This window comes from Clavispora lusitaniae, assembly GCF_014636115.1.
Source record: "Clavispora lusitaniae strain FDAARGOS_655 chromosome Unknown tig00000185_pilon, whole genome shotgun sequence".
NCBI classification, from domain to species: Eukaryota; Fungi; Ascomycota; class Pichiomycetes; order Serinales; family Metschnikowiaceae; genus Clavispora; species Clavispora lusitaniae.
The window spans coordinates 1-12186 of record NW_027093979.1 but is presented as its reverse complement, the minus strand read 5'-3'; the positions used below and the strand labels follow the sequence as shown (position 1 = coordinate 12186).

Genomic DNA, 12186 nt, shown 5'->3' with positions numbered 1-12186 from the left:
AAAACAACAGTGATAGCGTATGTTTCTTTCTGCAGCCGTAAATTTTTCTTGATTGAATAAACTATGCATAATTATTTCTTGGAGCATGCACTGTATAAGAAAGAATACATTTCAAACGGCTAGCATAGAATGCATCACTGGTGACGTGTGTTTTTAGAACTCACCTGTCTTCTAGTTGATTACTGGTTTAATGCATTGAAAAATCGTGTTAATATTTATTAGAAGGCAAGAAGGACATAGTCCTTACACTAGTGAAGTATTGGGTTCATTATATAGTTGTCAAATGCACGCGGATGCCCAGAGTAGATGTATCATGCATGAAGAATGAAAGATACATTCTAGGTACCCTTCTACTGCTGCATCGAAAACAGAATGCCAAGCCAATTGAAAGAGAAATAAGAAGAGTACAAGAATTAAAGAGCTTATAAAAGAAATGCTTCCTGAAGATTTGACATTCGACAAACAATGCGGTTCACCTCCAGCTTTTACTTGAGCTTGGCGACCCTAGTCAGTTTTTCTGTTGGCTTAATTACCATTTCTGAAGACCAAAATGGTTATGGAACTGCAAATTACTTTGACGATATTCGTATCGAACCCGGAGTTACTCTTTCGTTTGATAACAAATATGGTATTTTAATCAACACCTTCGCTGGCGAAGTTACCAACGAAGGAAGACTATTCGTCACTGATTCCGCTGGCAATTTAGGAATGTCTGTCACATTTATGCAAGGTATTTACAATGATGGAATAACAGTTCTCAATGCAGTCAAGGAATTAGCTGCTCCTAGCTTTATCTTCTCCGGACTCTATTTCGTGAATAACGGAGAAATTTATATGGGTGGCCAGGGAAGTGTTGGAATTGCAGTCATGGACATCTCCCCTCTCTTGGTAACTACTCCTGAAAACCATGGTACTATAACCTTCGCGCAAACAACGAGTTCTGCCGGAGTCGCCTACTTTGGTCGGGCTGGACAATCAGTCATCAACGACGGTACCGTTTGCTTGTCAGAAATGAACTTTCAACAGAGAGCCAATGTCGAGGGTACTGGTTGCTATTCGGTTGGAAACAATTCTCTCATGCTTATGGATTCGCCTGCAATTTGGACACTATCTGAAGGGCAAACAGTTTATCTTTCGTCACCTTCATCTCAGATCCGAATCGGAGCGGCGACGCCTCTCAACACCATCAACATTGCCGGATGGGGTAATGGAAATATGATTGGCTTTTCAGGTGTCGTAACAAGCACCAGAATATCTGGTTCTACGTTGACAGTTTTTCAGCTTCTTGTTCCGTTCTATTTCAATATCGGTCCAGGATACGACAACCGGTATGTCAACATTGGAGGTATGTACTCCAAAAACGGATTCATCGTGACGTCTTATGTGTCATACAACATGCCCCCACCAGATACCTCTCGCCCCGCTGTTTGCAATGTTTGCCGTGGTGTTTATGAGATTCCTGTTGCACCTACGCCAGAATTCAATTTCACTACGGATGGAAACTCAACTGCTCCACCCTCTAGTTCTGGGGTTCCGCTTAGTTCCTCAACTCAGTTGAGCTCTAGCTTTTTGTCTTCATCAAGTGTCGAGTCTTCTTCGAGCTTGGAATCCTCAAGTTTGATATCATCAAGTTTGCAATCCCTTAGTTCAGAATCTTCTAGTTTTGCTTCCAGCACAGAATCCAGCTCCAGCTTTGAGTCGTCCACTTTAATATCCAGCTCTAGCAACGAGCCGGTATCTAGTTTCACTTTCAGTTACAGTCTTGGCTTGAACTCAAGTTACCAACTTAGTTCCAGCACCATATCTAGTAACGCTGAGTCTTCGAGTTTATCCAGTTCCAGCCTATCAAGTTCCGGTCTCGAATCTAGTTCCAGTTCTGAGTCTAGCGTTGGTCCTTCTAGTTCAACACCTGAGTCTAGTTCAGCGTCTGAAACTTCAGCGTCTGAAACTTCAGCATCTGAAACTTCAGCATCTGAAACTTCAGCATCTGAATCCTCATCTACTGAATCTTCAACGTTTGAGTCTACTTCTGGGTCTGATTCAACTGCGGAATCTGGGTCCAGTATAGGACCTAGTACCAGTGATCCTAGTTCCACTCTTGACTCCAGTTCCAATGCTGGCTGTTCTGGTTGTACTTCATACATCACCACCTACACAGCCAGTGCCCTGGGATCCCTGGGATCTGGCCAAATCGAATCTGCCGAGATCATTGTAACAACTCAATCCAATGGGGAATTGACCACCTTGTCATCGCTTTTTGCCCAAGAATCTTCCTCCCTTAGCACTTCCGCAACCTTTAGTTCGGGATGCTCTGGGTGTACCGAATACACTACAACATTTACTTCGCGCGATTCTTTAGGCGCCGAGGAAACTTTCACGGCAGAAGTTGATGTTACTACCAATTCCAATGGTGACTTGGTGACACTGACTTCGATACTTTCTGGCGTATCGTCTTCTGCTTCTTCTGAATGTTCTGGATGCACCGAATACACCACTACATTCACTTCACTCAATGCTGAAAGTTCCGTTGTTACTTTGACTGGGGAAGTTGACGTTACCACAAATTCAAATGGTGACTTGGTAACTCTGACTTCCATCATTTCTGATGCATCTTCTTCCGGTTTTTCTTCCGAATGTTCTGGATGCACGGAATATTCAACCACATTTGAAACCACAGACTTTACTGGAGGAGTTCAAACATTGACAGGTGAAGTTGATGTTACGACAAACTCAAATGGTGACTTGGTGACTCTGACGTCCATTATTTCGGATACAACTTCCTCTGAATGTTCTGGATGTACTGAGTACACCACGACTTTCACTTCCACTGATTCTACTGGAGGAGTTGAGACTTTGACAGGTGAAGTTGATGTTACTACCAATTCCAATGGTGTTTTGGTGACCCTGACGTCCATCATTTCTGATGCATCTTCTTCCGGTTCTTCTGAATGTTCTGGATGCACTGAATACACTACAACATTTGAAACTACAGACTCTACTGGAGGAGTTGAGACTTTGACAGGTGAAGTTGATGTTACTACCAATTCCAATGGTGTTTTGGTGACCCTGACGTCCATTATTTCTGATGCATCTTCTGCTTCTTCTGAATGTTCGGGATGTACTGAATATACTACCACATTCGAAAGCACAGATTCTACTGGTGGAGTTGAGACATTGACTGGCGAAGTTGACGTCACTACCGACTCCAATGGTGTTTTGGTGACTCTGACTTCGATACTTTCCGACTGTTCTGGATGCACTGAGTACACCACTACATTTGCAACCACAGACTCAACTGGTGGGGTTGAAACTTTGACCGGAGAAGTTGACGTTACCACAGACTCAAATGGTGTTTTGGTGACACTGACTTCGATACTTTCTGATGCATCGTCTTCAGCTTCTTCTAAATGTTCGGGATGCACGGAATATACCACCACATTCACTTCTGCAGACTCCACTGGTGGAGTTGAAACTTTGACCGCAGAAGTTGACGTAACGACAAACTCGAATGGCGTATTAGTGACTCTGACTTCCATCATTTCCGATGCCTCTTCCTCTGAGTGTTCAGGATGCACTAAGTATACCACTACATTCACTTCCCTCAATGGTGCTGGATCTTTTGCTACTTATACGGGCGAAGTTGATGTTACTACCAATTCGAATGGCGTTTTGGTAACTCTGACATCCATCATTTCCGATGCATCGTCTTCTGCTCCTTCTGAATGTTCTGAATGCACAGAATACACCACCACATTCACTTCTGCAGACTCGACTGGTGGAGTTGAGACTTTGACTGGAGTGGTTGATGTTACTACCAATTCTAACGGAGCCTTGACTACTATGACTTCTGTTCTTTCTGAATGTTCTGGATGTACTCAGTACACTACAACGTTTACTTCTGCAGACTCTACAGGTGGAATCGGAACTTATACAGGCATTGTTGGTGTTACTACGGATTCAAGCGGTGATTTGACCACTCTGACGTCTGTTTTTGCTCCTTCGGAATGCTCTCACTGTACCGAATACACCACAACTTTTACTTCCGCAGACTCTACAGGCGGAACTGCCACTTTCACTGGTGAAGTCTTGGTCACTACAAATTCAGACGGAGCCTTGACTACCAGAACTTCTCTTCTTTCTCCATCATCCGAATGTTCTGGATGTACAGAGTACACCACCACTTTCACGTCTCTCAACTCAGATAGCTCCATTGCTACTTTCACAGGTGTTGTTGGCATCACCACAAAATCTGATGGTGTTTTGACCACCCTGACGTCTGTGATTCCCGGATGTGTTGGATGCACAGAATACACTACCACTTTCACATCTGCAGACTCAAATGGAGGCGTTGACACTTTTACTGGTGTTGTCGGCGTGACTACAAACTCCAATGGGGATTTGACTACTAGAACTTCTGTTCTTTCAGAATCGACAGCATGCGATGAATGTACAAAGTATACAACAACATTTACATCTGCAGATTCTACAGGAGGAGCAGGAACTTTTACGGGTGTCATTGAGGTCACCACCAATTCAAACGGCGATTTGACCACTCTGACTTCTGTGATTTCTGACTCTGAATGCTCTGGATGCATCGAATATACTACTACCTTCACCTCTGCAGACTCGACTGGAGGAACGGGAACTTTCACTGGTGTTGTTGGCGTCACCACCAATTCTGATGGTGCTTTGACTACCCTGACTTCTGTTATTTCGGAATGTTCTGGCTGTACTGAATACACCACCACATTTACCACTCTTGATGCTGAAAGTTCTCTTGTTACGTTGACTGGTGAGGTCGAAGTTACTACAAACTCCAATGGCGCTTTGGTGACTCTGACTTCCGTGCTTTCTGACCCTACGTCTTCTTCGGAGTGTTCTGGGTGTACCGAGTACACTACAACTTTCATTTCAACTGACTCAACCGGTGGAGTAAACACTTTGACAGGTGAAGTTGTTGTTACGACAAACTCGAATGGTGCTTTGACCACCGAGACCTCTATACTTACGGAATCTGCATCCGAATGTGCTGGTTGTACGGAATACACTACTACTTTCACCTCTGCTGATTCTACTGGGGGTGTGGCTACATTGACAGGAGTTGTTGGTGTGACTACCAATTCAAATGGTGCATTAACCACCAGTACTTCGGTTATACCAGGATCGAATGAGTGTTCCGAATGTACGGAGTTTACCACAACACTCACCTCTGCGGATTCGACAGGTGGAGTTGGAACTGTCACTGCTGTCGTTGGCGTTACCACAAACGTGAATGGTGCATTAACCACTAGGACATCTGTGCTTGCTGCTTTCGAATGTATTGGATGCACAGCGTACACTACAACGTTTACTTCTGCTGATTCCACTGGAGGAAGTGGTACCCTCACTGCTGTTGTTGGTATCACCACAAACTCGAATGGTGCGTTGACTACTACAACGTCTGTTATTCCAGCAGTGGAGTCCGAGTGTCCTGGATGTACGATATACACCACAACCTTCACTTCTGCCGATTCGACAGGCGGAGTAGCGACTCTTACTGGTGTGGTTGGTGTCACGACAAATTCAAACGGTGCATTAACAACTCTGACTTCTGTTATTTCTGCTTCTGCATGTGTTGGATGTACTGAGTACACTACAACATTCACATCGGCTGATTCTACAGGAGGAATTGGAACTTTCTCTGGTGTGGTCGGCGTGACCACAAATTCAAATGGTGCTTTGACAACGCTGACTTCTCTTATTGCCTCTGCATGTTCTGGTTGCACCAAGTACACCACTGTTTTCACATCCCTCGATGCAGAAAGTAGTCTTGTCACCTTCACTGGTGTCGTTGACGTTACTACAAATTCCAATGGAGCTTTAACGACAAGAACGTCTGTTATTCCAGGAACGGCTACTGAATGTGTTGGATGCACTAAGTACACTACAACATTCACCTCTGCTGGCCCTACTGGTGGAGTGGAGACTCTCACTGGTGTCGTTGATGTTACTACCAATTCGAATGGAGCTTTAACTACACTGACTTCTGTGATTGGCGGATGTTCAGGATGCACAGAGTACACAACGACATTCACTTCTGCAGACCCTACTGGTGGAATTCAAACTCTAACTGGGGAAGTCATTGTTACTACGAACTCAAATGGTGCATTGACTACGCTTACTTCTGTTATTTCTGAATGTTCTGGCTGTACTGAGTACACCACGACATTCACGTCAACTGACTCTACTGGTGGACTGGAAACCTTAACTGGTGAAGTCATTGTTACTACAAACTCAAATGGGGCATTGACTACGCTGACGTCTGTCATTCCTGGATGTGTTGGATGCACTGAGTACACTACAAGGTTCACTTCCCTTAATGCAGCGAACTCACTTGTTACTCTTACTGGTATTGTTGGTGTGACGACAGATTCTAATGGCATCTTGACTACCAGTACATCTGTTATTCCTGCCACTGCCACTGAATGTTCTGGATGTACTAAGTACACCACAACGTTCACGTCAGCCGACTCCACCGGTGGTGCCATCACATTGACTGGAATAGTTGATGTAACTACGAATTCAAACGGTGCTTTGACGACTTCGACATCAGTTATTCCTGCTGCTGTTTGTTCCGGTTGCACCCAATACACCACCACATTTACTTCTACAAATCCTACTGGCGGATTAGACACGCTTACAGGTGTTGTTGACGTGACCACTAACTCCAACGGTGCATTGACCACTAGAACTTCTATCATTTCTGGATCAGTTTGTTCTGCATGCACTGAATATACTACGGTGTTCACATCAACGGACTCGACTGGTGGTATTGGAACCTACACTGGAGTTTTTGGCGTTACGACAGACTCCAACGGAATTTTGACCACTCTGACTTCTGTTATTCCTGCCTCTGTCTGCGTTGGTTGTACCGAGTACACTACTACGTTTATTACTACAGACTCCACAGGAGGAATTGCTACTGTAACTGGAGTCGTTGACGTGACTACTAATTCTAATGGTGCTTTAACAACGTCAACGTCGGTTATTCCTGGCTCTAGTTCTGGTTGTGTTGAGTGCACCGAGTATACTACAACTTTCACTTCTCTCAATGCTGCAGGCTCTCCTGTGACTCTTACAGGTGTTGTTGGTGTAACCACTGATTCAAACGGTGTTTTGACCACCTCGACTTCAGTTATTCCTGGATCTTCTGTGTGTTCTGGATGCACTGAATATACTACAACATTCATCTCGACAGACTCGACTGGTGGTGTTGACACTTTCACAGGAGTTGTTGATGTCACTACAGACTCGGACGGAATTTTTACTACTCTGACCTCTGTTATTTCGGCTTCTGAATGTTCTGCTTGTACTGAGTACACTACCACGTTTATTTCTACAGACTCTACTGGTGGAACTGCAACTTTCACTGGAGCCATCGGTGTCACTACCAACTCCGACGGTGTTTTAACGACTTGGACGTCTGTTTATGTACCCGAAACATCTCTGTTCCTTGGACACCATAATAATTCGAGTGCTGCTTCAGTATTTCCTACGGCAACTGTGTCACGTCTTTCGTTAGGGGAGAGCGTTTCTTCCACTTCGAACAGTTTCGTGACACTGCCTGGTTCGGGACCAGTTTTGCTGACAAAGGACTCACAAGGTGCTGTTTCTCCTGTTACTGGAGAAGTAGAGGCAACAGCCTCGGCTCTTTCTGGAGATGCGACAGGTACTGGTAAACCACTTAGCCTTTCGGTTTCTGGTTCTTTGGCCACAAACAAACAATCCGCAAGCGGGGTTAAAGGAGCTGACACTCAGAATACAGTGGTGCATGTGAGTGGTACTGGATCTGTTTCTGCCTCTGCGATAGATTTGCTTCAAGGTGATTCAGACTATTCGGATACTGCTGCTTCGTACATCCCGAAGCCTACTGGCGTATATCCTAACGGTCAACTGGTAATAAGTACACTCACGTACAGAACTTCTGCCGCGGAGATTCCTCAGAATTCTGGTTCTCCCTCGGCACCAAGTGTCAGCTTCACTGGAGGTGGCAGTCTCAAGAGAACCTCTCTCTTCGTGACAATGTTGTCTATTTTTACAACTTTGCTTTTCTAGAGGTTTCCCTCACTTGTCGTCAGACTAATTTGCTTTGCAATAATTTTGGATAAAATATTCTTTCTAACGTTTCTGGAACTCAATTTTTCTTCCCTTCTAGAATTTTATAGCGGTTTGAAGTAATGAATAATTTCTTCACGTAAACGTGGTATAGTAACTGTAGCAATAAAGCGACGACATCATCTTTTGGGGATAGCACAATGTGTCAAGTAATCGAATTATGGGAGGTCCATAACCTTAGACTGCAAATTTGAAATGGAAAAATTACCCAACTTAGTTTATCCAACATGTCCAATGATTTAAGAGCGACGAATGTAAAACAGACTTACCATTACATTACAACAGCAAGAACTAAAAAATTTAGAGCTAGGCAAAATATCAAGATTTTATTGCAAGCCATCATGGGAATGTTGGAGGCGATTTATCATTAATCACTGCAACAATTCGGCTCTCCAATTCGGTTCTTCTGCAGAAAATAGCTGCCCGAGCTAGAAAAGGTATAGAAGAAGCATGGAAACACAGCATTTGTACTCTCATCAGTGCATGAAGATGGAATAGGGAAAAGCGGGAAGCGGTAGCGAGGGATAGTTTGAAAATACTCTCAGTTGTTTAAGCACTTTCCTATTTTATTCCTGAGACAGTGGTACAGATATTCTACCAACTTGTAGAAGTTGCGTCCCTAAACCAGCATTCACAATCTTTCAGACGCGCGTCAATTTACTGAGAAAGTAACAACTTCAGACAAGAGTGTCCAAGTCAATTCTATTTCAAACTGGAGATCGACCTTCTCCAAAACTCTTCTCATACAATGGAGGAAGGGATGTCCAAAATCAGACCAGAACTGGCCCACAAGCGATGTGTTTGTCTTGATGGGCCATTTTAGTGTGTTACTGATATCAACAGTCATTGGATATCTCTACGGAGACTCAAGCGCAGTATGGCGAATATATTTTTCCAGGAGACATTATTGCCAATTGCGTGATTGTGCTCTGGTTTTTGTTGGGAAACTCCGTGGGCAGTACTCCAGGGTCGGAATCCAAGTTGATTGGAGGAAAGACATTGGAGGGAGCCATGCCTTCAGTGATTAACTTTTGCTTCGAGATGTTCTTTCCTGTTCCCACTGCGCAATTGCTTTTGGCCAGTGTCGGTGAAAGAGGCCGTCCCCTTCCGTCTATTATCGTTGGGTGTATCTGGGTGCTTTTGTGGAATTACGGTGCAAACCACTGGCTGAATTTGGGCTTGGACTTCGCTGGCGGAGGCCCTGCTCGTCTTGCCTCTGGTGTTACAGTGCTTGTGTACTCTTGGTACCTTGGTCGTAGAGGAAAGAAAATGTGCAAAGACAGAATCACCAATGAAAGAGACAACTCGTCCTTTATTGGTGCCACGCTTGTTTGTGCAGCATGGCTCATGTTTAATGCCAGCACTTTGGCTTTCAATGGCAGAACATGTTACATTATGCTCAACACAATCCTTGCTTTCTTCGCCCACTCGGCTATTGACAAATTACTTACGGGAAAATTCTCACTTCAGTCTGCTTGTGAAGGATTTGTTACTGGTTTGCTTGATATCACTCCATCCTGTGGTTGCTACTGGCCATGGGTAGCCGTTATCACCTCCATTTTCACTACTACCATCTGTCGCTCTGTTGCGAGATTCGGAATCGATAATCACAGTCTTTCTTTTTTTCTTCACGGACTAGGTGGAATTATTGTTGACAGTTTGGTTGGTGCTCTGAATGGAGATATCGCAGACTGGACCAATGAACAACGCAAGCAGTTAGTGTACCAGATTGGCGCATGGAATTCCCTTCTTGCTTGGACTGGAGTTGTTAGCTTGATTACTTTGTTCATAGTGGACAATATTCCGGGCTTGCAGTTGGAAGCAAGTACGAAAAATGAAGAAAAGGTGTAAATATTACAATTAACAAGAAATTGAGGATCATTCAGGTACAATGATGTAGAAACTATCTTTTATGACATGTCTCAGTATTCGCATTTCTTAGAAGAGGCAGGAATGTGAACAAATTGTAAATGCTACAATGCAAACTGACTATGGACAAAAAAGTCATTTAGAAACAAAATTGGAAGTTTCCATACTATAATGGTTTACAGATATGAAGCAAGTCACATTTATTTCTAACAATAGGCTATTTGATCTCAACCGTGTATTGAGTTTCTATGCCAATCGCACTAAAATCACTCTCCGAAGCGTCTTTTTAAGCCAACCCGCATGAAATCAAAATGCCACAATGCGTACAAGCAAAAGCCGATGCGATTCCAAGGGTGCAGTAAACGCAAAATGAAAGGATAAGGAATCGAACTGATGAGGAACATAATACAGTAGAAAAGGATATCCATGATGATAGAGAAAGATATTGAATTATCGAAAACAAGGAAATTGTCTTTATTTATCGAAGCAAGTGGTGGCGACTGACGTGGTCAATTGGAGTGTATGAAGGCGCATATGCGTATTGATGGATAATTCGTAAATAGTGGTGCAGTAGCCCTCCAATAGATCAAGTTGGCAAGGAAATGACTCCTAGTCCATTGAAATCAATCCATGTGGCTGGCTCAAATAACCTACTTTTCCCATGACCATCACCTTACATCGCACCACGAAGATTTGGGATACAAGCGTGTGTACACAATCTGAAAGCCAAATAAGAAGATCATTGAGACCATACAGTCTGTTTACAACTATTGCCCACACGTAGACGTTAAGATATCTCGGAAATTAAAGGAAGAGAGCGATTGGAAGATACAGCAAACAATTCTTAACGTGGGACGTGAAACACACCTGCACAACCTTCGTATTTTAACCTTAGATGCAGATAACAATCTACAAAGACATTCATTTCTGATTTATAGCACTAAAGAAGGTCATTTGCCTTCACATTGGATTGTGTAGCTCTTTAAATAGTTGCTGCACATATTCCTAAATCCAACTAGTATATAGATAAGACGGAAAAGAACATAAGTCCTGCACCGTCAATGTTCATGCAAACACGAGTGAAAAATAATGTAGATCGATAATATTTCAGCGCCGCACACGAGTGGCGAATAAGTGCATGGTAAATACTCTCAGTGGCAAAATATGTCTGTGAAGTCAGCCAATTGCAAGGTATATTAAGACAGTGATTCTGCACTGTTCGTTTTAGCCAACAACTAAAATGTCCGACCACGAAGGTATGCATACTGTTTACTAATCTTTGATACATACTAATAAGCAGAAGATTACAATACAAGATGCGATAGCGACTGTGATAGCATCAATAGCGACTGTGATAGCTACGATAGCTACGACATGTACGATATATACAGTGAGCACACTCTAGGTGGCCCTGGAAGAGTGTGTATTGTCCATTCGTCTTGGATGAATACATTTCATAATAGGTGGGTTATGATAGCTGAAACACGGAAACGCATGAACGCATTGGAAAGAGTTGATATCAAAAATCTACCCGAAGGATCAGAGTGTACATTCTGCAAAAGAGCGTTTACTGATAAAGACAATCAGGTGGTGCTTAAACGGAGTGAGTCAGAATGCAAAAAGGATAGTCACGTATTTGTTCATTGGGATTGCTGCGAATGTGAGTGGAATGAAAGCGTTGTAGAGTATGAAGAGGGCCACTATTTCGATGATCTGGAAGAGTTCAAGAATCTTAAGGGAGGTACTGATGTTCTTTAGGGAGGTACTGATGTTCTTTAGGGAGGTACTGATGTTCTTTAGGGAGGTACTGATGTTCTTTAGGGAGGTACTGATGTTCTTTAGGGAGGTACTGATGTTCTTTAGGGAGGTACTGATGTTCTTTAGGGAGGTACTGATGTTCTTTAGGGAGGTACTGATGTTCTTTAGGGAGGTACTGATGTTCTTTAGGGAGGTACTGATGTTCTTTAGGGAGGTACTGATGTTCTTTTAGGAGGTACTGATGTTCTTTAGGGAGGTACTGATGTTCTTTCTTTAGGAGGTACTGATGTTCTTTAGGGAGGTACTGATGTTCTTTAGGGAGGTACTGATGTTCTTTAGGGAGGTACTGATGTTCTTTAGGGAGGTACTGATGTTCTTTAGGGAGGTACTGATGTTCTAGGGAGG

The 12186-nt window shown here is 43.4% G+C and overlaps 2 protein-coding genes across 2 annotated transcripts; both read left to right on the top strand. All coding sequences in view use genetic code 12, as the record gives it.

Moving 5' to 3' along the window:
- Positions 1 to 465: 465 nt before the first annotated feature.
- Positions 466 to 8094, top strand: FOB63_003688 (uncharacterized protein; the record flags this gene model as incomplete). The annotated part of the gene is made up of 1 exon (XM_002614775.2): positions 466 to 8094. One exon carries the CDS (start codon positions 466 to 468, stop codon positions 8092 to 8094), a length of 7629 nt encoding a protein of 2542 aa, XP_002614821.2.
- An 808-nt stretch (positions 8095 to 8902) lies between these two features.
- FOB63_003687 (Ammonium Transporter family protein) lies at positions 8903 to 10005 on the top strand (the record flags this gene model as incomplete). The annotated part of the gene is made up of 2 exons (XM_002614776.2): positions 8903 to 8953; positions 9019 to 10005. 2 exons carry the CDS (start codon positions 8903 to 8905, stop codon positions 10003 to 10005), a joined length of 1038 nt encoding a protein of 345 aa, XP_002614822.2.
- Between the last annotated feature and the right edge of the window lie 2181 nt (positions 10006 to 12186).